We start from the raw sequence: 24,171 nt of genomic DNA, 5'->3' as shown, positions 1-24,171 counted from the left end.
CCTGTTCATCCACAGCCTCTGCCCACAGGTCTCTGGCCATCACCCTGCCAGAGCCCCCCGGAGAGTCCCCTGACGGCCCCCCAGATCTCACGCCCTGGCTGTACAGCCTCACAGAGAGCACGCTGCCTGGGCTGCTGCGCCAGGCCGACCCCCAGCACGTCATCGAGTACTCGCTGGCCCTCATTGCTGTGCTCAATGAGGTCAGTGCGGCTGAGGAGCCCCTCCTGCGCTGGCCTCTGTGCTGGGGGTGGCCCAGACCTCCTCTCCTGACCAGGGCCTCGGCACCACTCCTGCTCCCAGCAGCACCCACTTGCGGGGCCCTCCCCAGTGCCAGGCTGCCGCCTCCTCTCCTTGTGCCCCTAGCCCCCACGTGGGGTCCTGGGGAATACCCCTTTTGCCCTTGACACAGGGCTCGAGTTGCCGCTGGTGTTAGGCAGCGGCCGAGATGCCTGCCCTTGGTCAGCCTGCACTGTAGGCGGGGCTGCCCATCTCCTGCTGACGGCTCCCCTGTGCCTGCAGTACGAGCAGGCCCTGGCCATGGTGGCAGAGCCAGACCCCAGGCGGCAGCTGCGCGCCCAGATACGCAAGAATGTCACCGAGACCCTGGTCTCCCTGCGGGTTAACACCGTGGACGACATCCAGCAGGTTGCAGCCGCCCTGGCCCAGTGCACGGTAGGACGAGATACAGGCCCTATGGCAGCCCTGAGCCCCCAACCCTGATGACCTGAGAGCTCCTTTCCTAGCCAAGTCTGTGTGGCCACGTGCCCATTCTCAGCTGTCCCAGCATGAGCCACGGGTGCCCCCCAGGGTGACCCTGCGGGGGTCCAGGGCACAAGGCCCAGGTGTGGGGAGGGGCGAGGCTGTTTTGTACTCTCGCCTGTGGGCCTGTGGTTACACCTGACTCCGCCACCCTCGCCTAGGACTCAGCAGCCGGGCTGGGCTGGGCTCTGTCTTGACGGCGGGGAGGGGACTGTGCTCAGGGTGGCAGGGGATTGCTGCCGAGGCCTTGTGGAGGAGAAGGGAGGGGAAGGTTTTCTGGGTGGGGGTCGCCCTGTCTGTGACATGGCTTACTTGGCTGTGTGTGTGGCCGGGGTGGCCATTGGGGCCACATTACCTTGAACTCTGCCTGTGTGTGGGGAAGAGCCACTGAAGGGCTCCTGGCAGAGATGCCCATGGGTGTAGCCGTGTTTGGCATGGATTTTCCAGCTGCAACATGAAAGGTGGTTTGGAACGGCTCCACGGAGGTGGGGAGGCCGCTGTCACAGAGGCTGCTCCAGGATCACAGCGAGCATGGCGGAGCCAAGCTGGGCTGAGGGACAGAAGTGGGGGGAGCTGCTGCTGAGTGGCCCCTACCTGGCCTGGGTCAGCTGGGCTGGAGTGGGGCTGGACATGGTGATGGGCTCCCTGCAGGTGTCCAGCTGGGAATTCGTGTGCCGCTCATGCCTGAAGAAGACACTGCACAAGCTAGAGGGCATGATGCGCATCCTGCAGGCTGAGACCGCTGCGGGCACTGGGACGCCCACTGCCATTGCTGACAGCATCCTCAACATCACAGGTGTGGGCGCCTGCTGCTCCCCGGACCTTCCCCCACCTCTCCCCCACCTCTACCCCCCTTCCAATCTCTGCCCCCCACCGGACCTCTCCCTCCAACCTCTCCCCCAACCTCTCTGCCACCTCTCCCCCCACCAGACCTCTCCCCAAACCGGACCTCTCCCCCCAACCTTTCCCCATGATCCCTCTCCCCACTTCTCCGCCTAATCTCTCCTATCCGTAGGTGACCTCATCCACCTGGCCAGCTCGGACGTGCAGGGCCCACAGCCCTCGGAGCTGGGGGCAGAGCCGCCGTCACTACTGGTGGCATCCAGGGCCTACCAGCTCTCATCGGCCCTCATGGGTATCCTCATGCGCTCCCGTGTGCTCAACGAGGAGCCCCTGACCCTGGCGGGTGAAGAGATCGTGGCACAGGGCAAGCGCTCGGATCCACTGAGTCTGCTGTGCCAGGGCGACGCCTCGGGCCCCGGCTGCCACTTCTCCATCCCCACAGCCTTCAGCGGGGCCCTGTCCAACCTCAGTGATGTGGTGCAACTCATCCTCCTCGTCGACTCCAACCCCTTCCCCTTTGGCTACATCAGCAACTACACTGTCTCCACCAAGGTGGCGTCCATGGCTTTCCAGACACAGGCCGGCACCCAGATCCCCATTGGGCAGCTGGCCTCAGAGCGCGCCATCACCGTGAAGGTGCCCAACAACTCAGACCAAGCTGCCCAGGGTCACCGCATCCCTGCTGGCTCCACTATCGTCCAGCCCCAGGCCTCAGTCAGTGTCGTGGTCACCCCCGAGAACAGCAACCCTGAGGCCGGGCTTCACCTGCAGCTTACTTTCATGGTGCTGAACGGTGCGTGGCATGGCGGGGCCCTCGGTGGGCGGCCTCCTCTTCCCTCCTGTGGCCCAGCCTGTGTGGGGCAGTGGGGTGGCCAGGTGAACAGGTGTTTCTCGCGGGCACCCCCAACTCATGGCCTTCGGTAAAGTCTGTCTCCTGCTTCGTGGAGCCCTGGGGGCCTGGCTGGAGGACAGTGGGGTGGCTGGGGAGGGCTTCTGGGGTTGTCCCCTGGGGTGTGTGAGCTGCCCGAGCAGGGGTCTGAGCCTGCACATGCCACCCGCAGAGCACTACCTGCCAGAGGAGCCTGAGCCCTACCTGGCCGCCTACCTGCATGCTATGCCCTGGCCCAACGAGCACAACTGCTCAGCCAGCAGGAGGATCAGCCTGGAGGTCCTGGCAGGCGACGACCACAGGCCTTACACCTTCTTCATCGCCCCGGGGTGAGCACGTCCTGCCCTGGACCTGGGAGCAGTGGGACTTGTTGGCGGGGTGGGGCTGATCTCTGAGGGCAGGTGGACATGGTCGGATCCGTACGTGCCAGGGCCCAGGGGCTCCCTGTGGGGTTTGGGGAGCGGGCCAGGCCAGGTCTGGCCATGACACCCCCAATTCTCCCAGGACCAGAGATCTGGGCGCTAGCTACTACCTGAACCTGACCAGCCACTTCCGATGGTCAGCACTGGAGGTGTCCGTGGGTCTGTACACGTCCCTTTGCCAGTACTTCAGCGAGAAGGAGATGGCATGGCGGACAGAGGGCCTCGTGCCCCTAGAGGAGACCTCGCCCAGCCAGGCTGTCTGCCTCACCCGCCACCTCACCGCCTTCGGTGCCAGTCTCTTTGTGCCTCCCAGCCACGTCCACTTCATCTTCCCCGTGAGTGGTGCTGCATCCTTGGACTTCTGGGGAGCCCCAGCTCCGCCCTGAGCAGGCGAGGGCTGGGCTGCGCCCCTGGGGCCTGATGGCTCTGTCTCCCTAGGAGCCAGCCTCAAGCGTGAACTACATCGTCCTGCTGACGTGCACTGTGTGCCTGGTGACCTACGCGGTCACGGCTGTGATCCTGCGTAAGCTGGACCAGCTGGACATCAGCCGGGTCCGCGTCATCCCGTTCTGCGGGAAGGGGGGTCGCTTCAAGTATGAGATCCTGGTCAAGACTGGCTGGGGCCGGGGCTCAGGTGAGGGGGGCTGCCTTCCTGATGGGGACTCTTGTAATAGAGGGGTGGCTTCCAGCAGGGGTTTGGGTCACCATGGCTGTGCCAAGCAGCAGCTCGTTCATCTGCACCTGTGGGCATGCAGTGGGCTCGTAGTCCCTGTGGGCAGCCGCTGACGTGCGCAGCCGGGTGGAACAGCCTGACGATTGGTGTGGGAAATGATTATTAAATGGTAATAAGTCGTCCTGGTGAAAAGATTGTTTTCAAGACATCAAAAGCTCTTGAATTTTGGTTAAAAATGTGGAAAGTAACTTGATGATGTGGAGTTAGTACAGTGTAACATAAAGCGTTAGACGCTGAGAACTAAAGTGCCTTATTTCTTTGTGGGAAACTTACCAAGAGTAGTTTGAGCAGCACTTGCCTTCTCATCTGTAATTGCCACCCGAGGGGGCATCTTTGTGCCTCGGCCAGCGGACACTTTGCTGCCGACCTCTTGTCATGCTCTCCTCTCTGTGAAGTACCTCTGAGAGTTCTTTCCACGTGAAGTTTTTGCCGGCATCCATTGCTGTGTGACGTCTTCATCCTTTTTGTCTCAACGATTGCTCTCACTCATGTTGGTGAGTTTGCTGTCAGCGACGGCCTCTCCAGAGCCCCTGGGGCAGCGGCAGCGACAGTGGCCCCGTGGTCGGCTGTTTCTTCAGTCGTGTGTTTGCCTTTGATGCAAATTTCGCTTCCTTGGTACCATTTTTCATTTCTATGTTGTGCTTTCATCTTTGTCACTTGGTTCTCTCTTTTATCTTTAAAATTTTTTTTGGCTGCGTTGGGTCTTCGTTGCTGCTTGCACAGGCTTTCTCTAGCTGAGGTGAGTGGGGGTCTACTCTTCATTGCAGTGCGTGGGCTTCTTTCTCACTGTGGTTGCTTCTCTTGTGGAGCACGGGCTCTAGGTGTGCAGGCTTCAGTAGTTGCAGCACGTGGGCTCAGTAGTTGTGGCACACGGGCTTAGTTGCTCCGCGGCATGTGGGATCTTCCCGGACCGGGGCACGAACCCGTGTCCCCTGCATCGGCAGGCGGACTCTCAACCACTGCGCCACCAGGGAAGCCCCTTAGTTTTAGTTTTTAAATTTTTTTTGGTCCTCTGTGTTGACCCACTTTTATAAAACGTTGTGTAGGTTTATCACTGTGGACATGGGGCAACACTGCTGTGCACTTGGTGGTCCGTGTGGGGACTGAGAGGTGTGTGGTGACTGGTCACCAGCAGCCTCTGGGAGAGGTGATGTCACCCATCAGGACATGCATCTCTTGTGTAGCGGACTGAAGGCTGGCAGCCACCTTCACGTTCCACGCTGTTACTCGTAGTTAAGGCACCACCACAACTGGCATTTGAATTGTGTCACTGGGGGCCGTTCATTTAATGGTTTGAGGCGACTGAGATCCATTTGTATCAGAGCCACAGGGTGGGGGCTGCCTGTGCCTGTCGAAGGAAGATTGTCAGGGCAGACCCGCCCGGGGTCAATGTCTGGTGGGCGGCAAACCCAGAGTCCTGCCCCCTGTTCTTACGTCCTTCAGGGACCACAGCTCATGTGGGCATCATGCTGTACGGGGCGGACAGCCGCAGCGGCCACCGGCACCTGGATGGGGACGGAGCCTTCCACCGCAACAGCCTGGACATTTTCCAGATCGCCACCCCACACAGCCTGGGCAGCGTGTGGAAGATCCGCGTGTGGCATGACAACAAAGGTCTGGGGGCCCCGCTGCTGCCGCCCCCACCCCCCTGCTGCCCCACCCAGCTCTGACCACCCTGCCCCTCCCCTCTGCAGGGCTGAGCCCCGCCTGGTTCCTGCAGCACATCATCGTCAGGGACCTGCAGAACGCCCGCAGCACCTTCTTCCTGGTCAACGACTGGCTGTCAGTGGAGACGGAGGCCAATGGGGGCCTGGTGGAGAAGGAGGTGCTGGCGGCAAGTAAGGCCCTGCCCCGGTGGCGGGGCCATGGGGTGGGGGTGGGGGGCTGGGGCGCCTGGCCCTGGGATCTCCTGAAGCCCTCCTGTCCCCGCCCAGGTGATGTGGCCCTGCAGCGGTTCCAGCGCCTCCTGGTGGCCGAACTGCAGCGCGGCTTCTTTGACAAACATGTCTGGCTCTCCATGTGGGACCGGCCACCTCGGAGCCGCTTTACACGTGTCCAGCGAGCCACGTGCTGCGTCCTCCTCATCTGCCTCTTCCTGGGTGCCAACGCCGTGTGGTACGGTGCTGTGGGAGATGCTACCTACAGGTGGGTGCTGTGGGGGTCGGCACGCCCTCTCTCTGCCCAACCCCCAACCCCTCCTGCCCCACCCCCCAAGCCGGCCCGTCTCTCCTCTCCTGCCACAGTGTGAGGCCTGCGTCCAGTCTGATCCCACTGAGCATCGACACCATCGCCGTCGGCCTGGTGTCCAGCCTGGTTGTCTACCCCGTCTACCTGGCCATCCTGTTCCTCTTCCGGATGTCCCGGAGCAAGGTGGGTGGGGCTCCTGGAGCATGGGCACAGCTGCCCCTGCCAAGGGCTGTGCTGTTCAGTATAGCAGCCAGAGAGGGGTCAGGAGCCAGGGGAGAGATGCAGGGTGTCAGAATCAGGAGTGAACAGGGGTCACTGCTGACACCACTGAAGCAAACAGGACTGGCTGGGGAACTGGCTGATGCCCATGTCTCATAAGAAAGGGTCATATACCATGACAAGTGGCATTTCCCCCAGGAACCCAGAATGGACATCCTTAGCTGTATGTGGCTGGGTTTTTTTTGGGGGGGGGGCAGGGTTTTTTTTTTGTTTTTTTTAAATTTTTGGTCATGCCATGGGGCATGCAGGATCTTAGTTCCCCAAATAGGGATCGAACCCACGTCCTCTGCAGTGGAAGCACGGAGTCCTAACCAGTAGACTGCCAGGGAATTTCCCGTATGTGGCTGTTTTTATATATATCTGTGTGTGTGTGTATATTTATACATATGTGTGTGTATATATATATATATATATATATATTTTTTTTTTTTTGGCTGCGTTGGGTTTTCATTGCTGCGTGCAGGCTTTCTCTAGTTGCGGCGAGTGGGGGCTACTCTTCGTTTTGGTCCACGGGCTTCTCATTGCAGTGGCTTCTCTTGTTGCACAGCGTGGGCTCTAGGCACACAAGCTTCAGTAGTTGTGGCACACGGGCTTAGTAGTTGTGGCTCACGGGCTCTAGAGCACAGGCTCAGTAGTTGTGGCACACGGGCTTAGTTGCTCTGCGGCATGTGGGATCTTCCCGGACCAGGAATCGAACCTGTGTCCCCTGCATTGGCAGGCGGATTCTTAACCACTGTGCCACCAGGGAAGTCCCTGGCTGTTTATATTTAAATTGATTAAAATTAGATAAAATTAAAACTTCAGCTTCTCCATTACACCAGCCCCACTTCAGGTGTTCTTCATTGGCATGTGGCAGGTAGTTCCTGTGATGGACAATGAAGGTGTAGAATGTGTGCATCTAGAACATTCTCCAGGAGAGCACTGCTCTAGACTCTGCCTGCCAGGAGCGAGCATGCCTCCCCACAGCAGGGGCCCAAGCTGCCTCCCACTGACCGCCTGCCTCTCCTGCAGGTGGCCGGGGGCCCGAGCCCCACACCAGCAGGGCCGCAGGCGCTGGACATGGACAGCTGCCTGGACTCATCTGTGCTGGACAGCTCCGTACTTGCCTTCCCAGGACTCGGCGCTGAGGTGCGGGCTCCCCAGGGCCTGCCCGGATGGGGTCGTGTTCTGGGCAGCCTGGAATCAGGTTTCCTCTGTGCTTCTCAACAGGCCTTTGCTGGACAAATGAAACATGACTTATTTGTGGAGGATTCTAAAAGGTGGGGGTCTCTAGAGGAAACATGAGCCATTTCTCCTGTAGGTCAGCTGCGCCTCGCATGTGCCGCGTCACGTGTCCTCGTCTGTGTGTCGTGGGGCTGTCCCGGGAGTGTTTGCTCAGCAGCACCGCATGTCCATGTGTGATGGGACTTGGGTTGGGTATGTGTGCAGACGCGTCCTCTGGGCTCCCCTTGCTGACCTGTCGCCTGCAGCCTGGTGTGCTGGCCATCCAGCGAAGGCACCCTCAGTTGGCCAGACTTGCTGAGTGACCCGTCCGTCATGGGCAGCACCCTGCAGCGGCTGGTCCGGGGCCGGATGGGCCGCACGCCGGGCCCGGAGGATGACAGTCTCTCCCTGGTCAGCCCCTCCTCACCTGCCAAATACTTCTCAGCTTCAGGTGGGTGAGCAGGGGTGGGGAGGGTGGTGTCCCCCAGCTCCCCCCAGGAGGAGGGAAGGCTCCAGGGCTGACACATTTTGCTCCCTCCAGATGAAGACCTGATCCGGCAGATCCTGGCTGAAGGGGCTGGCAGCCTGGCCCCCACCCAGGACACTCAAGGAGAAACAGATCTGCTCGCTGGCCTGTGAGTGCCCAGCTCCTGGGGGTGGGGGGCAGCAGGGAGCCCAGCCAAGTAACCCTGCTCCCTGTCTGGGCCTGCCCTCGTGCTGTCCAGCCAGTGTGGGGCTGGGGCGAAGTTGTTAGGCCTCAGAGTCCCTCATCTGTTGAAAGACCTCGTGGGGTCACCAGGGCCCAGCCAGTGTTCCCTTTAGGGTGGCAGGAGGGAGGGATGTTTGAGTAACAAAAGGCCACCAGTGTGAGGATGGCAGAACCTGCCATGATGCAGGGTCGTTGCAGCCTTTTAAATAGTTAATGTTTTTCCTTTTGACTCTATTTCAATTTCATGGTTTTTCTTTTCTTTTTTTTTGGCCGCACGGTGGGGCTTAGTTCTCTGACCAGGGATTGAACCTGGGCCCTGGCAGTGAAAGTGCCAAGTCCTAACCACTGGACCGCCAGGGAATTCCCTTCAGTTTTATGTTTTTAAGAATGTCTCAACTTCTTGGCTGGTTTCCAATTTAATAACAAAGATTCACATAGAATTACCTCATACCTCTTTTCTCATGTGTACCTACTTTAATATCCGTATTTCCATTCCTTCTAACTATTCTAATTTTCAAGCAACCAAAAATTACTGAGATATACGAACTTTCCCAGAACACAGAGAAAAAGGTAAAGCTTCTCAATTTGTTTAACGAAGATAGATAACCATGCCGTGATAGAATTTTAATGAAGGAATTGCCAATCAATTTGGAAACCTATGCTATGAGGAAGCCCTGGTAGTAATTAGCAGCTGACCACCCCACCATCTCCAGCCCAGAGCCCTCCCTGACACCCAGGTCCAGACATCCACCTGCCAGTAAGCAACTTCTCCACATGAGTGTCCAGGGCAGCACAGACTCGCACAGCAACACGAGATGTCTCAGGAAAGGGCAGGTGCACTCTTGGACCAACCAAGACAAAACTCTTAGATTCATTCTTGACTCCTCTCTTTTCAAGTACTTCCTCACACGAGCCTTTAACAGATTCTGTCTGCTACTTTCCAGATTCGGAATCTGACCTTCTCTCCACCTGCCCTTGCACCTACCATCCAAACATCATCCTCTGCCTGGACCATTCCAGGGTGACTCAGCAGAGTCCTGTTCCTTCCTTACAGCTCACCTTCCTTCTCCCTGCAGCAGACCCTGCCACTGCCCTCCTGGGGTGGGGAGGGGGGCACATTGGTATGGGCTGTTGGTGGGAGGCCTCAGCTCTTCGCCATCTGGACCTCAGCACTAGGCTGCTTGAGCATCCTCACAACATGGCGACCAAAGTGAGTGGTCCAGGAGAACGAGGTGGAAGCCATAGTGTCCTTTGTGGCCCAGCCCCTTATTCACACACAATCATTTCCACAGTATCCTCTTGGTTAGGAGGAAAGCATCACTGGGGCCATCCCGCAGGTGACCTGCTGCAACTGGGCACAGTCCTCACAATGCTCCCCCAACCACACCTGATCTGGCCCCACCCCCTCCCTGTCCCTCTCTTGCCACCTCCGTCACCCACTTCCTTTGGCTGTGGCTTCCGTTGCTCTTCTGTCCTCATCTTTTATATTTGCTGCTCCCTCTGCCTGGAGGGTTCTTCCCAAGACAGGAGCCTCACCTTCTACTTCCTTCAGGTCTCCTCTCAGATACTTCCTGATCAGAGCCTTCCTTCCTGCCCCGTGTAAATAATGTAAAAGGCACGGGAATGTGGGCGCGTGCTCGTGCAGGGCAGAAACAGGCTTCTGTCTTCGTGTCCTCCCCTGCTTCGCTTATGCTTTCTGTCTGCTTCCCCCACCAGCACGTGCACATGACATGCACACGGACTGTGCTCGTCTCAGTGCGTAGAGCAGGGCCTGGCATCTAGTTAGGGGACGTCATGCTGGTTGTGACCGAAGGAATCAGTGAACCCAATCAGACATAGCCTTTGCTCTCCTGCAGCTTAGAGTCAAATGTCAAACTCTATGTATTCTAGCTGAACCACTGATCCCGATACAACTTGTTTCTATCTGCATGTAAAATGTAAACACACATAGAGAAAAAGGACTAGAAATAACTATTAACACTGCTGTTCCTTGCATGATGGAAATCTATTTTCTACAAATAGTTTATGCTACTTTTATAATCAGAAAAATCCATTTCAAGAGAAAAGTGTGTCCTGTATATTCATGTCTGTTCTCTCTGTGCTGTCCCACCTCCAGAAGCCATAATGCCTTTTATTCCCTGGGAGACGCACAAAACCAGAAAGGTTTGCCGCCACTCAGTGGCAGGCGTGTCTGGAGGTCCATTCTCTTCAGGGCACAGTGGTGCAGACCCGCTGCTAAGTGTGTGCACTTTGTCCCCAGTTCATGGCTGTCACCATCTTCCCTCTTTTCTTTCTCCCCCTTCTCTCCTCTCTGCTCTGGCTCCTGTAGCTGCCCTGTCTCTGTAGCAGCTCTGGAGCCCGGAAGGTCAGGTCAGGTGGCGCCGGGAGAGACAGGCAGCTCGGCATGTGAAAGACACACGTACGTTTCCTTGTCCAGAAGCCGGTCTTTGGTTTCGCGTGCAGCGAGGCCTGGTGTGCTGGCACAGAGATCAGGCTGGGGGACCAGGCTGGAGGCCGGATGGTGGCGCTGTGGGGGGCGATGGCTGCTGGAGCGGTGGCAGGACGGAGGGGCAACAGGTCACAGTGATGTGAGGCGAGGACCGGGTCCCGGAGGAGGTGACCTGGCCCCTCCCCAGAGTGACCAGTGGTGTTCTGGCCTTCAGCACCATCTCCACCTGGCTTGGGGCAGTGTCCTCTCTCTCCATGGACCAGGAGAAGGGAATGGACGGGCCCAGAGAGGTGGGCTGGCCGCGCCTTGGGTGGCGTGTGGGCCGACAGGTGAGTGCTGGCTGCTCTGCCTGTGCCTCAGGTGCAGTGCCCCTGGTGAGAGGAATCAGACGCTGATACTGCCAGGGGAGAGGGGGCTGCCCAGCCCAAGCCTGACGTGGGAGCAGCCCCAGCCGGCAGAGCTGTCCAGGACAGGTGCGCTCCCGAATCCCCAGGTTGGCCCTCCCCACCCCTTCCTCTGTGCTGCTGGTGACCTGTCTGTGTCTGCCTCCCCAGGGCTGGTGGAGGGTCTGCGGAAACGACTGCTGCCGGCCTGGTGTGCGCCCCTGGCCCACGGGCTCAGCCTGCTCCTGGTGGCCGTGGCCGTGGGGGTGTCAGGGTGGGTCGGCGCTGGCTTCCCCCCCAGCGTGTCTGTCATGTGGCTCCTCTCAAGCAGCTCCAGCTTCCTGGCTTCGTTCCTCTGCTGGGAGCCACTCAAGGTAAGTGGGATGCAGGGGGGCCAGGCTGCCAGCCTCTGGCACCCATGGGCCCCTCTGATGCTAGCCCTGGTCCAGGTCCTGCTGGAAGCTCTGTATTTCTCACTGGTGGCCAAGCGGCTGCACCCTGATGAGGATGATACGCTGGTGGAAAGCCCGGCCGTGACGCCCGTGAGCGAGCGTGTGCCCCGCGTGCGGCCGCCCCATGGCTTTGCGCTCTTCCTGGCAAAGGAGGAAGCCCGAAAGGTCAAGAGGCTGCACAGGATGCTGAGGGTGAGCTCAGGCCACGCAGCCAGCGCCTGCCCTCCCTCTCTGGCCTCCTGGCCAGGGCAGCATCTTCCAGGAGGTCCTGCCTTTCTCAAAAGTCTCACCTGCACCCTCTTTCTGACCACCAAAGGCACTTTAGCAGGTGGTGTAGGGCTCTGCAGCCCCCGCCCCAACTCCCTCCTATCACCTCCTGGCCCATCCTCCTGCCCAACTCAAATGCCTGCTCCTTCCTGGCCTCACTGGGCCCTGGTGCGGCTTCTTGGCCTTCACGGACCACGTCTGCCCCCAGGCCTGGCTCTCAGCACAAGGTCCCCTGGCTGTGGGCACTTTGCTGCCCAGCATCCGGAAGCCCTGCTCTGTCACGGGTGGGGTGGGGGCAGGCAGGATTCGGCTGACTCCGGGTCGTCCCTGCCCCCCAGGGCCTTCTGGTATACATGTTCTTCCTGCTGGTGACGCTGCTGGCCAACTATGGGGACACCTCGTGCCACGACCATGCCTACCGCCTGCAGAGCGCCATCAAGCAGGAGCTGGACAGCCAGGCCTTCCTGGCCATCACCCGGTATGGACGCCCCGATATGCAGGCACAGGTCTGTCTTTTTGGCCAGGGTGGTGCTGATGCTGACCAGGGTCCACCTTGATCCTGCCCTTGGTCCAACCCAGCCCCTAGGGGATATCGGGAAGTACCTCAATACATTTTTGGTTGTCAGAACTGGAGTGGGTGTTGCTGACAATGGGTAGAGACCACAGATACTGCTCAACACCCTGGCTGAGGAACCAGGTTGTGCCTCGTCCCCTGGGGTAGCACTGGCCGCCTCCCCCTGGCTGGGCCGGGGCTGCAGTAGCAATGCTGTCTGGGCCTCTGACCTCTGGTGGGCACCGGAAGCTGAAGGATGGAGCATGTGACTCTGTCTGGTGTGGTCAGGTCTGATGAGTTCTGGCCGTGGATGTCCCACGTGCTGCTCCCCTACATCCACGGGAACCCGTTGAGACCAGAGCTGGGGCCCCCACGACTGCGGCAGGTGCGGCTACAGGAAGGTGAGCTGGGGTGGGGCACCCTGCCACTTACCCATCTTTTTTTCCAAAGAGAAGCCTTTGGCCAGGGTCTGGTTCCAACTCCCTTAGCTGGGTGACCTCCCTGCCTCAGTTTCTCGATGTGTAGGTGAGACAGTGACATCTATCTTCTGGGCTGCTGGGAGGGTTCGGTGAGATCCCATAGAGCTCAGCCTAGGAGGCTGGTGAACAGTCAATGCTCCTGGTTTGGCCGGGCTCATTCCCCAGCCCTCTGCTTTCAGCGCTCTGCCTGGACCCGCCTGGCTCAGGGGCCCCTACGTGCTTAGCAGCCTCAGGGGGCTTCAGCACCAGCGACTACGGCATTGGCTGGGGGAGTGCTGCCCACAACGGCTCTGAGATGTGGGCCTACTCGGCGCCAGACCTGCTGGGGTGAGCACGGAGGGCAGGTCAGGGTGCCCAGGGGGCAGGGGGAGTTCCCCAGAGGAGCCCCTCGTTCCAGCCCACTCCCACGTTCTGCATGGCGCCGGCTCTGACACTGTCCTCCTCCCTGGCAGCGTCTGGTACTGGGGCTCCTGTGCCGTGTATGACAGCGGGGGCTACGTGCAGGAGCTGGGGCCCAGCCTGGAAGAGAGCCGCGCGCAGCTGGGCTTCCTGCAGCTGCACAACTGGATCGACAACAGGTGGGCGCCCTGCCCTCAGCCCCTCCCGAACCCCGCCCACTGTGCACATCGGTCACATCTGCGGGCTGGCTCACTCCTGCGCCCAGCTTCGCTGCTTCTTATCATCCCCTGAAGGAGCCCAGCGAGCCCGCCTGCAGCCCCGCGGCCTCCCCAGTGCACGCCTCACCCTCCCAACAACCTGACCCCAAGCCTCTTCTGCGAGCGCATCGGCTTCTCCTGGCGCGTCCCCTTCCTTCCCACCCCGTCTGACTCCGGGCCCTCCGCGCAGGAGCCGTGCAGTGTTCGTGGAGCTCACGCACTACAGCCCGGCGGTGGGGCTGCACGCCGCCGTCACGCTGCGCCTGGAGTTCCCGGCGGCCGGACACGCCGTAGCGGCGCTCAGCGTCCGCCCGTTCGCGCTGCGGCGCCTTAGCGCCGGCCTCTCGCTGCCGCTGCTCACCTCGGTAGGCCCCGCCCCGGCCCCGCCCCGGCCCCGGATGGCCCCGCCCCTGTCCTGACCCCGCCCCGGCCCCGCCCCCACAGGTGAGCCTGCTGCTGTTCGCTGTGTACTTCTCCGCGGCTGAGGTGGGCGCCTGGCGCAGGGAGGGGCGTGCGCGCGCCACGCGGCCTGGGACCTGGGCGCGGTGGCTGCTGGTGGCGCTGACGGCGGCTGCAGCGCTGGTGCGCCTGGCCCAGCTGGGCGCCGCTGACCGCCAGTGGACCCGCTTCCTGCGCGGCCGCCCGCGCCGCTTTACCAGCTTCGAGCAGGTGGCACAGCTGAGCGCCGTGGCCCGCGGCCTGACCGCCTCGCTGCTCTTCTTGCTTTTGGTCAAGGTGAGTGTTGGGCCGGTGTGCCCGGGGCGAGCCGGCGTTGGCGGGGTCGGTCGGCTGACGCTCTCTGTCCACAGGCTGCCCAGCAGCTGCGCTTTGTGCGCCAGTGGTCGGTTTTCGGCAAGACGCTGTGCCGGGCCCTGCCAGAGCTCGTGGGGGCGGCCTTAGGCCTGGTGGTGCTCGCCGTGGCCTACGCGCAACTGGCTGTCCTGGTAGGTGCCAGTGGGGCCATCGGAGAGGGTGGTTTAGCCCAGGCCGCGCCTCACTCATGCTGCCTTCCCCACAGTTGGTCTCCTCCTGCGTGGACTCACTTCGGAGCGCTGCCCGGGCCCTCCTGGTGCTGTGTCCCGAGGCTGGGGGTCCTGCCCTGTGCCCTGCGGAGTCCTGGCGCCTGTCCCCTGTGCTATGCACGGGGCTCTGGGCCCTGCGGCTGTGGGGTGCCCTGAGGCTGGGGGCAGTCCTCCTGCGGTGGCGGTACCACGCTCTGCGTGGGGAGCTGTACCGCCCAGCTTGGGAGCCGCAGGACTACGAGATGGTGGAACTGTTCTTGCGCCGGCTGCGCCTCTGGATGGGCTTCAGCAAAGTCAAGGAGGTGGGTACGGCCCAGTGGGGGGGAGAGGGACGCACCCTGGGCCCAGCTGAGCCCAGGGCGCAGCCGGACTGACCGAGCCCCTGTGCCGCCCCCAGTTCCGCCACAAAGTCCGCTTTGAAGGGATGGAGCCCCTGCCCTCCCGCTCATCCAGGGGCTCCAAGTCTTCTCCGGATGTGCCCCCACCCAGCGGAGGCTCCGACGCCTCCCGCCCCTCCACCTCCTCCAGCCAGCTGGATGGGCTGAGCGTGGGCTTGGGCCGGCCAGGGCCCCGAGGGGAGCCCGAACCTGAGCCCTCCCGTCTCCAAGCCGTGTTTGAGGCCCTACTCGCCCAGTTTGACCGACTCAACCAGGCCACGGAGGATGTCTACCAGCTGGAGCAGCGGCTGCAGAGCCTGCATGGCCGCATGAGCAGCGGGCCCACAGCCTCACCTCCCGCTAGCCCCTCCCCAGGCCTGAGGCCAGTCCTGCCCAGCCGCCTTGTCCGGGTCAGTGGAGGCGTTGGCTTGGCTATAGGCCCCAGCAGGGCATCCCTGCGGGCCAAGAACAAGATCCACCCCAGCAGCACTTAGTCCCAGGGGATCTGGGCTCATGCCTCTTCTCTGGGGTGGGCCTGTGGCTTCACTCTGGCCCCTCAGAGCCAGAGCAGACACCGCTCAGTATTATTACCTTCTGCCACCCTCGAGGTTTCAGGCCAGGCAGAACAGCTGCACGCAGGTCCCCCAGAGAGCAGGCAGCACTTGTGTCTCTCTGTGGGCTTCAGCACTTTAAAGAGGCCGCGTGGCCAGCTAGGACCCAGGGTCCCCTCCCCAGTTCCCTGTGGGAGGACACAACAGTATTGGACTGAGTGCCCGGCCTCTGAGATGCTAATTTATTTCCCAAGTCCTCAGGTACAGCGGGCTGTGCCCGGCCCCACCTCCTGGGCAGACATCTCCCCCTTGCTAAGGATCCAGGCTATGGGGGATGGAACCTGCACCTCCTGTCATCCTCCTCCCTAAATTATTACCTCCTCTGTCCCCCTGCTGAGTGCATTCACCTCCAGCTGCCGCTGTGTGTCTATTGTCTGTCAGTAATTTATGTGGGGTTAAAATGTATATATTTTTGTACGTCGCTTTTATTTTTCAATAGGGCCAAGGGGCCTGGTGGCTGAAACAGCCTGTGCCCACTGTCACCCACCTTAAGGGGGAGCTGGGACTGCAGAGCTGGCCTCCCTCCCCAGACACCTGCCCACACGGCTAGGGAAGCAACAGCCACTTCTTGGCTCCAAGTCTGGCCTTGGGCAGGTGCTGGGCAGAGAGGACGGTTGGAGGGGTGCAACCACCCCGGGCCCTTCTTGTCACCACCATGGCCTTATTCTCCTCCCCTGCCCAGGCCTGCTGGTGGGTCTGGGTGAGGGGCAGCACCAGTGCATGGCACGGGGCCCTAGGGTGGGTAAGGGGAAAGATCTCCCCCCGGGGGCTGGCTCCCGGGCCAGGGGAGGTGAGCATGACAGTGCACATATGAGGCTTTCCTGAGGGCAAGGCCCCCTCCCCACTCCAGTGGGCATGGCCAAAGCTACAGCCTTGATCCCACCCCACCCAACAGACGAAGTCAAATAAATGAGTTGACTGACCGTTCCAGTGTCCGTGTCCACTCCGGTGTCTGTGTCCACGCACACAGGCCTGGGCCACACCAGCACTTTATTTGCACAAATAAATACCACCCAGTGTGCCTCATGGGGGCAGGGAGAGTCCGGCAGCACGGCTGCTCAGGTGACAGCTGGGGGAGCCCAGGCACGTGCTCAGCATCTCAGAGAAGCCCCAACAGGACCAGGCACCAGCCCCCGTGCAGCCTCACACAAACTCAGTGAAGTCATCCACGGAGGAGACGAGGCGCTTCCGCTGGCCTGTCTCGTAGGTGGGCGTGGACTCAGCTGGGGCCTGCGTGGGGGCCTTGGCGTGGCCAGGAGGGTGAGTCTGCATCAGGGGCAGGCTGGCGTTTGAGTAGTGGGCTTCCTCACGGATCTGAGGGAGAGGGAGCTTCAGCAGCAAGTCCAGAAGGGGCGACACATGCTCCCCAGGCTGGATACCAGCACCCCCAGTCAGCCATCACGTCTCTGAGGGAGCGCCCCCACCCCCAATGCCCAGCATGCCCATGGCCCAACCTCCCTACCCGGTGGCGGAGCCGCTTGATGTGGCGGAGCCTGGCAATCCACTTGGAGGGATAGGTGTCGGTGGGGTTGGAGCGGCTGTGGTGCACCTGCGAGGCCATCTGGGGCGGGGAGGGCAGAACAGTGAGCCCTGCACAGGTGGCACCTGTGGGCCTGTCCCACCCACCTCCCGGGGGCCACCTCTGCTTACATTTGCGTGCAGGGCCATCTGACGGGCCACGAAGGGCAGGTTTCGGTCGGACACGATCTTGGCCACGCTGGTGTCCACAAGGCCCTCCATGTCTGGGGAGACACAGCACTCATGTGGGGCTCAGAGCCCCGGGTGCCTCCCCACCTGGCCCCGCGCCTCACCTTTCCTGCACTGCAGCGACACCAGGTTGCACTCATAATCCAGGGGAGTGATGATCACGTGGACAAAGTTGAACTGGCCCTGCCCGGACAAGAGCAGGGGTCACCCCAGCACCAAGGGCCACTTTCTGCCACCCCACACTTAGCCCAGGAGGGCAGCTGGCTCGTTGGTTAGATGCTCGCTAACTCAGCACATGTAGCCGTCACCTGCACACCCACACTTACTTCTCACCTGGCCTGGGGGCCACCACCCTGTCACCCCTCTACTGCCTCACGTACAGCCTGCATAAGCCAGACCGTCACACAGCTCCCAATCCCTCCACACTGCCCAGGGCTTCTGTGCTGCCCAGGAGACACCTGCCTCACTGTTGGTTGAGAGTAGCATGTGGAGCTCCTGGGCCGCCCAGGATGGCACACGGAGCATCCACACCTCAGGCCCCTCTGAGGGAGGGAGGGAGGGAGGGAGGGAGGGAGGGAGGGAGGGAGGGAGGGAGTGTGTGTGTGTGTGTGTGTGTGTGTGTGTGTGTGTGTGTGTGTGTGTGTGTGTGTGTGTGTGTGTGTGTGTGTGTGTGTGTGTGTGTGTCTGTGTGTGTGTGTGTGTGTGTGTGTGTCTGTGTGTGTCTGTGTGTGTGTCTGTGTGTGTGTCTGTGTGTGTGTCTGTGTCCCCGCCCCCCCAACAGCTCTACAATGCAGGAGGCCCACTTCGGCCTCCCCAGACACTCCTGCCTCTACCAGAGTCTCTGCCCCAAACCTCAGGGGGTCTGTGTTCAGTGACCTCCTGCAAGGCTGCTCAATGCACTCAGAATAAATCCCAACGCCCCTGGGCACTGGCACCTCAGACCCTGGGCTGCGCCAGGCACCTGCCCACTCGGCCTTGCAGCTCATCCACACATGGCCACCCTGTGACAAGCCACCTGCACTGAGCCCGCCTCCTCCCCATGGGACCTCGAGCCCCAGCGACTTCCTCTAGGAAAGCGGGTGATACCAGGCCCAGCCCAACCACTGAGCGACGACATGAGGGACGGACTGGGGGACAGGGCTCAGGGTTGTTACAAGCAAACGCTGCGTACCCACCACCTGCCGTGCACCCGCCAAGCACAGTCGCACAAAACCCACAGCAGTGCACGGCTCCAAGAGGAAACCAACGGGTATTGTCCTCATCACAGAAGAGGACATGGCCCAGGTGGGGGTCCGCCACCTCAGGGGGTTACACAAGCGGGTCGTGATGTCACCAACGCTGACCCAGCGAAGCTCGCTATCTCTGCTCAACACAGAACAGGGGGCACTTCCCCAGAGAGATCCGGCTTCCAGCCTGGGGCCCAGATCCACGCCCACCTGCCCTTTGGGCCCCTTGCTCACTTTGATGGTGCCGAGCTTGAAGTCCTCGCCAGAGTCATTGTAGACAATGGACACGAAGTCGTTGCCCAGGTGGCGCTTCTTGTCACAGCGATGCTTGTCCACGTCCTTGGTGGGCATCAGGGTGGCAATGTGGAAGACGGCTGCAGGGCGGAGCGGAGCTGAGCGGGGTGGCGCCAACCCAGGCAGGGTGCCAGTGAGGGCTCCTCAGGCTGAGGCTGGGGGCCAGGACAGGTGGCAGTGGGTGCAGCCCTCAGTGCCCCTGAGAGGAGGGCTAGGTTTCTCCGGAGGCTCCTGAGGGCCTGCAGGAGCTGGGAGGAGCGGGCGGGGGAGGGCACACACCTTGCATGATGTCGTCATGCCAGCAGTAGGTGAACTGGCCGTCCTCGCCGCACACGTCCAGGCCGCCCAGGTACACCTTGTCCGGCTGGCAGTCCTTGAGCTCGATGAGCTTGCCCAGCCCCGTCAGGAATTCTGTGTACCTGTAGGAGCCATGCTCATTGGACAGGATGGCGAGCTCACTGTTGCTCTGCAGGGAGACAAGCGGGGCACGGTGGCACCTGCTCCCAGGCCACCCCCCAGCCACATGCTGCCCCTCCCTGGCTCTCAGGACCCCAAGGGCTTGTTGCTGCTGGGGACCCAGAGGAGGGGTGACTGGTGTGGCTGGGCAGACAGCCCCACTTCTGCCATCGACCCGACTTGGCGAGGAAGCTTCATTCAGGGTGAGGCAGCTTCATTCCCGTCGTTGCCCAGGTGTGTCACCCCGCTCCCCCACTCTCTCGTAACTAGCCTGTCACTAAACTGGGCCAGCTCAGCTTCAGAACACCCCCAGAGCCCTCGGCACCCCTCTGTCCCTGCTCCTCCAACCTGCCTCTCACTCCACCCACTGCCACACCTCTGCCAGTTCTCAGCCTCAGCCGGAGGGTGCTTTTGAGACTCAGGTCGAGTCAACTTGAACCCTTCGCTTGGAACCACCTGAGGCCCTCCCATCTCACTGGGTGCTGGGTTCCTACCACAGCCCCACTACTTCCCGCCCCCACCGCCCCCACCCCGCCCGGCACCCCTCCCCTCTGCGCTGGCCCAGGAGCGCACTATGCCGCCCCCACCTGCATGTGCGCTCGCCTCCCTCACTTCTTCCACGTCTGCACTCCATGTCACCTCCCTCGGTTCAGCGACATGAAAAGCGTGTCGCTCACACCTGCGCAGGCTCCCTGGACCCGCCACCTCCTCCTCCTCCTCAGTCCTCGCCACTCCGTGCACCACGTGCTCACACACTACCTGTCACTCTCACTCCTGGATCCCTGGCACGGAGCTCAATGGGCACCCGACACTCCAGTGGCCCTGCAGTGACCAAGCTCTGCGGAGGACAAGGGCCCAGACCCCCCCCAGTGGGGTGGACGCCCAGCTCTGCCCAGCATGCAGGCTGGCCCCTGCCAGCCTGGCAGCCTCACCTGGCCTTCTCCCACGTACAGGACGGCGATCTTGTGTGTGTCATACGATGGGATCTGGTCAAGGAGCTGCACTGACCGCTCAAAAGACTGTAGCCACAGAGCCCTGCCTGAGCCCAGGGCAGAGGCTGTCCCCTACCACCAGCCCTGCCCAGCAAGCCCCAGCCCAATGCCTGTCCAGGAGAGGCCTCTCCTCACGCAGGCAGGTTACCGCAGGCTGCCGTGGGGACCTGAGGCCGTAGCCCTCCACGAGCCTGGGCTATAGCCCCCACTGCCCAGCCCTGGGGCATCATCCCACTGTGCACCCCCAGCCAGGCTCCAGGGGGACCCTGAGGGGAGAGAGGGCCCGCCTACCTCATTGGGTAAAAGGATTGGCTTGTTGGATTCATCACCGAAGAAAGGTGAGTGGTAGAGCTGCAGGAACACAAAGCTGCAGGGGAAGAGAGATGATAGGGGCTGGGCTTGGAGCTACAAGCCCAGGTCCAGGGTCTCAGCCAATACGGTCACAACCCATGTGGAGAGCAGCAGGGCCCGAGCCTCATCACCCAAGGAGCTACTCTCTCCTGTGGCTCCGAGCAGCCACGGGGCAGAGGATGTGCAGACCTGTACCCCAGCCTGCTCTGTCCTGGGCCCCTCAGGCACCACGTCCCCACAGGGAACATCCGGGCACTCCCACCAGGAGGGCAAGGCTCACCTAGGGTTGATACCCGGCACCTTCTCGGTATTGGAGGTCCCAGCTCTGCTCTTGAAGGCGTCCCTCTCCACCCTCTTGCCCCTGCGTGACGGGGCCGAATCAGAGATAGTGTAGCCTCGAGGCCGCAGCCCACTGGGGGAGCGGGGACAGCTGGAAGGCAAGGGACCCTCAGGCTGGGTGGGACCCTGGCCCTGGCTCTCTTCGCCTGGGGCTGACCAGGCAGCACCTTCCCTGTCCAGGATCCCTGACTGTGACCGGGCCTTGGCCTCAGGGCTCAGCCGGCCGACATCAGCCTTGTCCCCAGGGTCCCCAAGGATGTCCTGCAGCGTCTGTAGTTCAGGCGATGAGCTTGACTTGCTCAGGGGCTGCGAGGGCTGGAAGGCGAGCTCCACAGAGGGCCGGGAGCCCTCAGAGGAGATGGCCCGCTCGATGGGGATCCCCCCAGCAGCCAACTCCTCGGCGTGGAATGACTTCTCCTCCTGGCTGGAGGTCGAAGATGACTGCAAAGAGTATATCCAAAGAAAATCTTCATCAAGAGGCACCACTGAGGGGACCTCCCTAGTGGCGCAGTGGCTAAGAATCCTCCTGCTAATGCAGGGGACACAGGTTCGAGCCCTGGTCTGGGAAGATCCCACATGCCACGAAGCAACTAAGCCCGTGTGCCACAGCTACTAAGCCTGTGCTCTAGAGCCCGCGAGCCACAACTACTGAAGCCCATGCGCCTAGAGCCTGTGCTCCACAGCAGGAGAAGCTACCACATCGAGAAGCCCGCGCACCTCAACCAAGAGTAGCCCCCGCTCGCTGCAACTAGAGAAAAACCCATGCACAGCAACGAAGACCCAACACAGCCAAAAATAAATTTAAAAAAACCAACAACAATGAAAATTCAATATACTAAAAAAAAAAAAAAAAGAGGCACCACTGACCCCACCTGGAGGCAACAAGGCCCCACCCATCCTCCAGCCCAGGGCCATGGAGCTGCCCAGCACTGAACTGATGGTCCCCCCATCCCCTGAAAGCACCTCCCTGTGCCCCACGCTCAGCAGAGGAGACAAGAGCCTCGCAGACGAAAGGATACCAGCAATGAGAAGCTATATCCTGGGTAGACCACTGGAAAACCCCACACTGTCTTACAGCAGGGACTTGGTAGAACATCTAGCCGTTTTTTTAGATAAGAAAAGGCAAGGGGATGGGGTGGGCGCAACAGTGGAAAAACTTTCTAGAGTTCAGAGCAAATCAGTGATGTGCCACAAAGCTTAAGGTGGAGGTCCCACACCTGCCCCCACCCCCGACTCAGCCCCTGCCTCAGCCCCCGCCTCCCACCCGACCCCCCCCCCCCAGTAGCTGGGCTTGAGGTCTAGAGGCCTGCCTGGCCATGGAGGTCCAGATGGCAGCACCAACAGGGACCCTCAGGCCGGCTCTGGTCCCCAGCTGCACTCACCCTGCTGAAAGCTTCAGCGTGCCGATAGCGCCCGTCTGTGCCTAGGGTTGCCTCAAAGTCTTCCAGTTCGGGGGGCTCCACTGGCAAACTAGCCTCGCCTGGACTTCCCTCCTCCAGAACTACTGCAGAGTCTGGAAAGACACACACGGTGCTGCTGGGTGCCAGCCCGGCCGCCAGGAGCTCACGTGGCCTCAGGGGTACCAGCTTTTCCCCCACGAGAGGGCACAGTGGCCCCCCAGCAGGGCCACCCCCTCCCATCGAGCCAGCTGGAGTAGGGCACTCTTGAGCACCCTGGGTATGAGCCCTAACACAGGGTGTCTCCTACATGGGCTCCCAGGGGTCAGGATGAGAGGACATCTGCCTCCTCTAGTCCCCACCCATCCACCCCAGTGTCCACAGAAGCCACCTCTGCTCCTTCAGCAAGGCAGGTGGGCAAGGGCAGGCCGGACTCCCATGAGGAAGCCCCCCACCCCCCGCCCCGCCTGAGACGGGGCCTCCGCTCAGGAGGAGGGCATGCCTACACCAGCCCTCAGGAACTGGGGAGAAGCCAGAGCTCCTCCCTGCTTGGCCCCGGTCGAAAGACTGCAGCGGGAAAGTCCCTGTGTGGGAACACAGGCTCAGGAGCCATTCTGGAGAGCGGAGGCTCGCCTTCCGAGTCCAGGCCGACTCCGAGCCGGGCGCACTTAGGAGAGAGCATGACGCCCCCAAGCCGCGTTTCCTGTGCCAGCACCAGGGCGAGGGGGGTGAGAAGAAGCAACCGGGTTAGCGCCGCCCACACGCAGCCCCGCACACGCGCAGTCCATTAGCTGCCCATAAGAGCCCCTCTGCCACTGCACGCTCCTAGCTGGCTCCTGCCCATGCAGTAGGGCCCGGGCGGCTGGAGCCCCGAGCAGGCCACACCCTCCCTGCAGGGGCCTGGGAGCCACGGGCCAGAAGCCGGTCTGCAAGGCCCTCGGCCAGCCTACTGTGAAAGGTAGACACGTCCCAATTTGTGGGTTCACAAAGCCAGTCAGAGCACCAGAGGCCAGGGCAGGGGCAGCTCGGCCGAGGCCCAGAGCCAGGCTCGTACCCCAAGAGCTATCCTCCGTCGGCCTCTGGGGTTCAGTTGCCCGAGGTCACCTCCTCAGGCCTGAAGGGGCTAGAAGGGCCTGTCTGGCTCAGGAACAGAGCTCAGCCATGAAAGCGCGAGACAGTGGGGGTTCCCGCTGGCAAAGCAAACGCATTCGGCACCAATGTCCTCGTGCGAGTCAGGGCCCTGCACCCAGAGGGCGACGAGAGGCTGAGGAGCCATCATGGAGGGGTGAGCGGATGAGGGACGATGAGTCAGCATCTAGGGGGCAGAGTGGTGCTCTGCAGCAAACACCACTTTCCTTAAAGAGACGCACGAATACCTGCCCAGGAAATGCTCCTATGCAGCTTTCCTTGGCAACTGGACTGGTACAGGGAGGAGAAAGAGGCCACTGCAAGGGAAACCGTGAGCGGCCAGTCAGCAGAAGGAGAGACTACGCACAGGTCGAGCAGAGAGCACAGGCACCACTAGTCCTGCACAGACCCAGAGCCTGGAGAGAGAGAGGGGAGGGCCAGCGATCGGCTGGAGGGGCGGGTGTGGCACACACGGGTCCCAGCTCTCCAAGCTGCTTGAGCGAACATCTGGCGGGAGTGCATCCCTCCTTCTCGTGAGTAGAGGTCCTCAGCCTCTAAGTGTCATCTGGCCACAGGGAAGGCCGGGGGTTGAAGGACAGCATGGGCCCAGCTGGGCAGGGCCATGAGAGCGCAGGCAGGCGCAGGCAGGCTCAGGTATGCTCGGCGCATCCAAACCCAAACCCAAACCCAAACCCAAACCCAAACCCAAACCCAAGCAGAAGTGTGGCAGCCTCCTGGAACCCTTGGCATCAGGCACCCAGAGGAGGTGCAGAACCAAGGCCTCGCTTGGCCCTGCCCGTGTCCACCCCATCAGTAGGGCCAGCTGAGCAGGGCCTTGAGCCCACCGATTCATGGTACCGCGCCTCCAAAGAAGAAGGTCGCCCCTGCAGGAGCAGTCCCCGCTCTCTGGAAATGGGCATCCCCCCACGGCCAGCCTTCTCCCAATGCCTGAGGCTGGCAGCACCAAGGCTCAGGACCCCACCCCAGGCGCATCTGCCATCAGACAGG

At 61.4% G+C, this 24,171-nt stretch overlaps 2 protein-coding genes across 13 annotated transcripts in view; one reads left to right on the top strand and one right to left on the bottom strand.

The window, feature by feature from the left end:
* Nucleotides 1–15,678, top strand: part of PKD1 (polycystin 1, transient receptor potential channel interacting) — a 46,852-nt gene extending 31,174 nt beyond the window's left edge. For 4 of the 11 annotated variants that reach the window (XM_060124958.1, XM_060124960.1, XM_060124957.1 and 1 more), the window contains 27 exons: nucleotides 29–200; nucleotides 520–672; nucleotides 1,411–1,555; nucleotides 1,775–2,395; nucleotides 2,664–2,820; nucleotides 2,996–3,248; nucleotides 3,352–3,547; nucleotides 5,090–5,260; nucleotides 5,341–5,484; nucleotides 5,581–5,791; nucleotides 5,890–6,016; nucleotides 7,124–7,240; nucleotides 7,322–7,371; nucleotides 7,582–7,766; nucleotides 7,857–7,950; nucleotides 10,354–10,946; nucleotides 11,028–11,230; nucleotides 11,306–11,500; nucleotides 11,914–12,053; nucleotides 12,417–12,529; nucleotides 12,787–12,934; nucleotides 13,060–13,185; nucleotides 13,454–13,628; nucleotides 13,708–13,998; nucleotides 14,073–14,207; nucleotides 14,282–14,587; nucleotides 14,683–15,678. In XM_060124958.1, coding sequence (XP_059980941.1) covers nucleotides 29–200; nucleotides 520–672; nucleotides 1,411–1,555; nucleotides 1,775–2,395; nucleotides 2,664–2,820; nucleotides 2,996–3,248; nucleotides 3,352–3,547; nucleotides 5,090–5,260; nucleotides 5,341–5,484; nucleotides 5,581–5,791; nucleotides 5,890–6,016; nucleotides 7,124–7,240; nucleotides 7,322–7,371; nucleotides 7,582–7,766; nucleotides 7,857–7,950; nucleotides 10,354–10,946; nucleotides 11,028–11,230; nucleotides 11,306–11,500; nucleotides 11,914–12,053; nucleotides 12,417–12,529; nucleotides 12,787–12,934; nucleotides 13,060–13,185; nucleotides 13,454–13,628; nucleotides 13,708–13,998; nucleotides 14,073–14,207; nucleotides 14,282–14,587; nucleotides 14,683–15,156 — 5,695 coding nt within the window. In that variant the 3' untranslated portion in view covers nucleotides 15,157–15,678. Of the gene's footprint in view, nucleotides 1–28; nucleotides 201–519; nucleotides 673–1,410; nucleotides 1,556–1,774; nucleotides 2,396–2,663; nucleotides 2,821–2,995; nucleotides 3,249–3,351; nucleotides 3,548–5,089; nucleotides 5,261–5,340; nucleotides 5,485–5,580; nucleotides 5,792–5,889; nucleotides 6,017–7,123; nucleotides 7,372–7,581; nucleotides 7,767–7,856; nucleotides 7,951–10,353; nucleotides 10,947–11,027; nucleotides 11,231–11,305; nucleotides 11,501–11,913; nucleotides 12,054–12,416; nucleotides 12,530–12,786; nucleotides 12,935–13,059; nucleotides 13,186–13,453; nucleotides 13,629–13,707; nucleotides 13,999–14,072; nucleotides 14,208–14,281; nucleotides 14,588–14,682 lie in introns of those variants that run through there. The other 7 variants (XM_060124961.1, XM_060124962.1, XM_060124959.1 and 4 more) reach the window with 7 other exon arrangements.
* Nucleotides 15,679–16,206: 528 nt separating this feature from the next.
* Nucleotides 16,207–24,171, bottom strand: part of TSC2 (TSC complex subunit 2) — a 37,517-nt gene continuing 29,552 nt past the window's right edge. For both annotated transcript variants that reach the window (XM_060124965.1, XM_060124964.1), the window contains 11 exons: nucleotides 23,412–23,480; nucleotides 22,021–22,151; nucleotides 20,580–21,079; nucleotides 20,240–20,315; nucleotides 19,889–19,975; nucleotides 18,780–18,966; nucleotides 18,441–18,580; nucleotides 17,085–17,163; nucleotides 16,924–17,015; nucleotides 16,736–16,834; nucleotides 16,207–16,587 (listed from right to left, as the gene is read on the bottom strand). In XM_060124965.1, coding sequence (XP_059980948.1) covers nucleotides 16,417–16,587; nucleotides 16,736–16,834; nucleotides 16,924–17,015; nucleotides 17,085–17,163; nucleotides 18,441–18,580; nucleotides 18,780–18,966; nucleotides 19,889–19,975; nucleotides 20,240–20,315; nucleotides 20,580–21,079; nucleotides 22,021–22,151; nucleotides 23,412–23,480 — 1,631 coding nt within the window. In that variant the 3' untranslated portion in view covers nucleotides 16,207–16,416. The remainder of the gene's footprint in view (nucleotides 16,588–16,735; nucleotides 16,835–16,923; nucleotides 17,016–17,084; nucleotides 17,164–18,440; nucleotides 18,581–18,779; nucleotides 18,967–19,888; nucleotides 19,976–20,239; nucleotides 20,316–20,579; nucleotides 21,080–22,020; nucleotides 22,152–23,411; nucleotides 23,481–24,171) is intronic.

Source organism: Lagenorhynchus albirostris, chromosome 15 (assembly GCF_949774975.1).
Source record: "Lagenorhynchus albirostris chromosome 15, mLagAlb1.1, whole genome shotgun sequence".
NCBI lineage: Eukaryota > Metazoa > Chordata > Mammalia > Artiodactyla > Delphinidae > Lagenorhynchus > Lagenorhynchus albirostris.
Note: the sequence above shows the minus strand (reverse complement) of the source record. Positions and strands in the feature narration are given on the sequence as shown.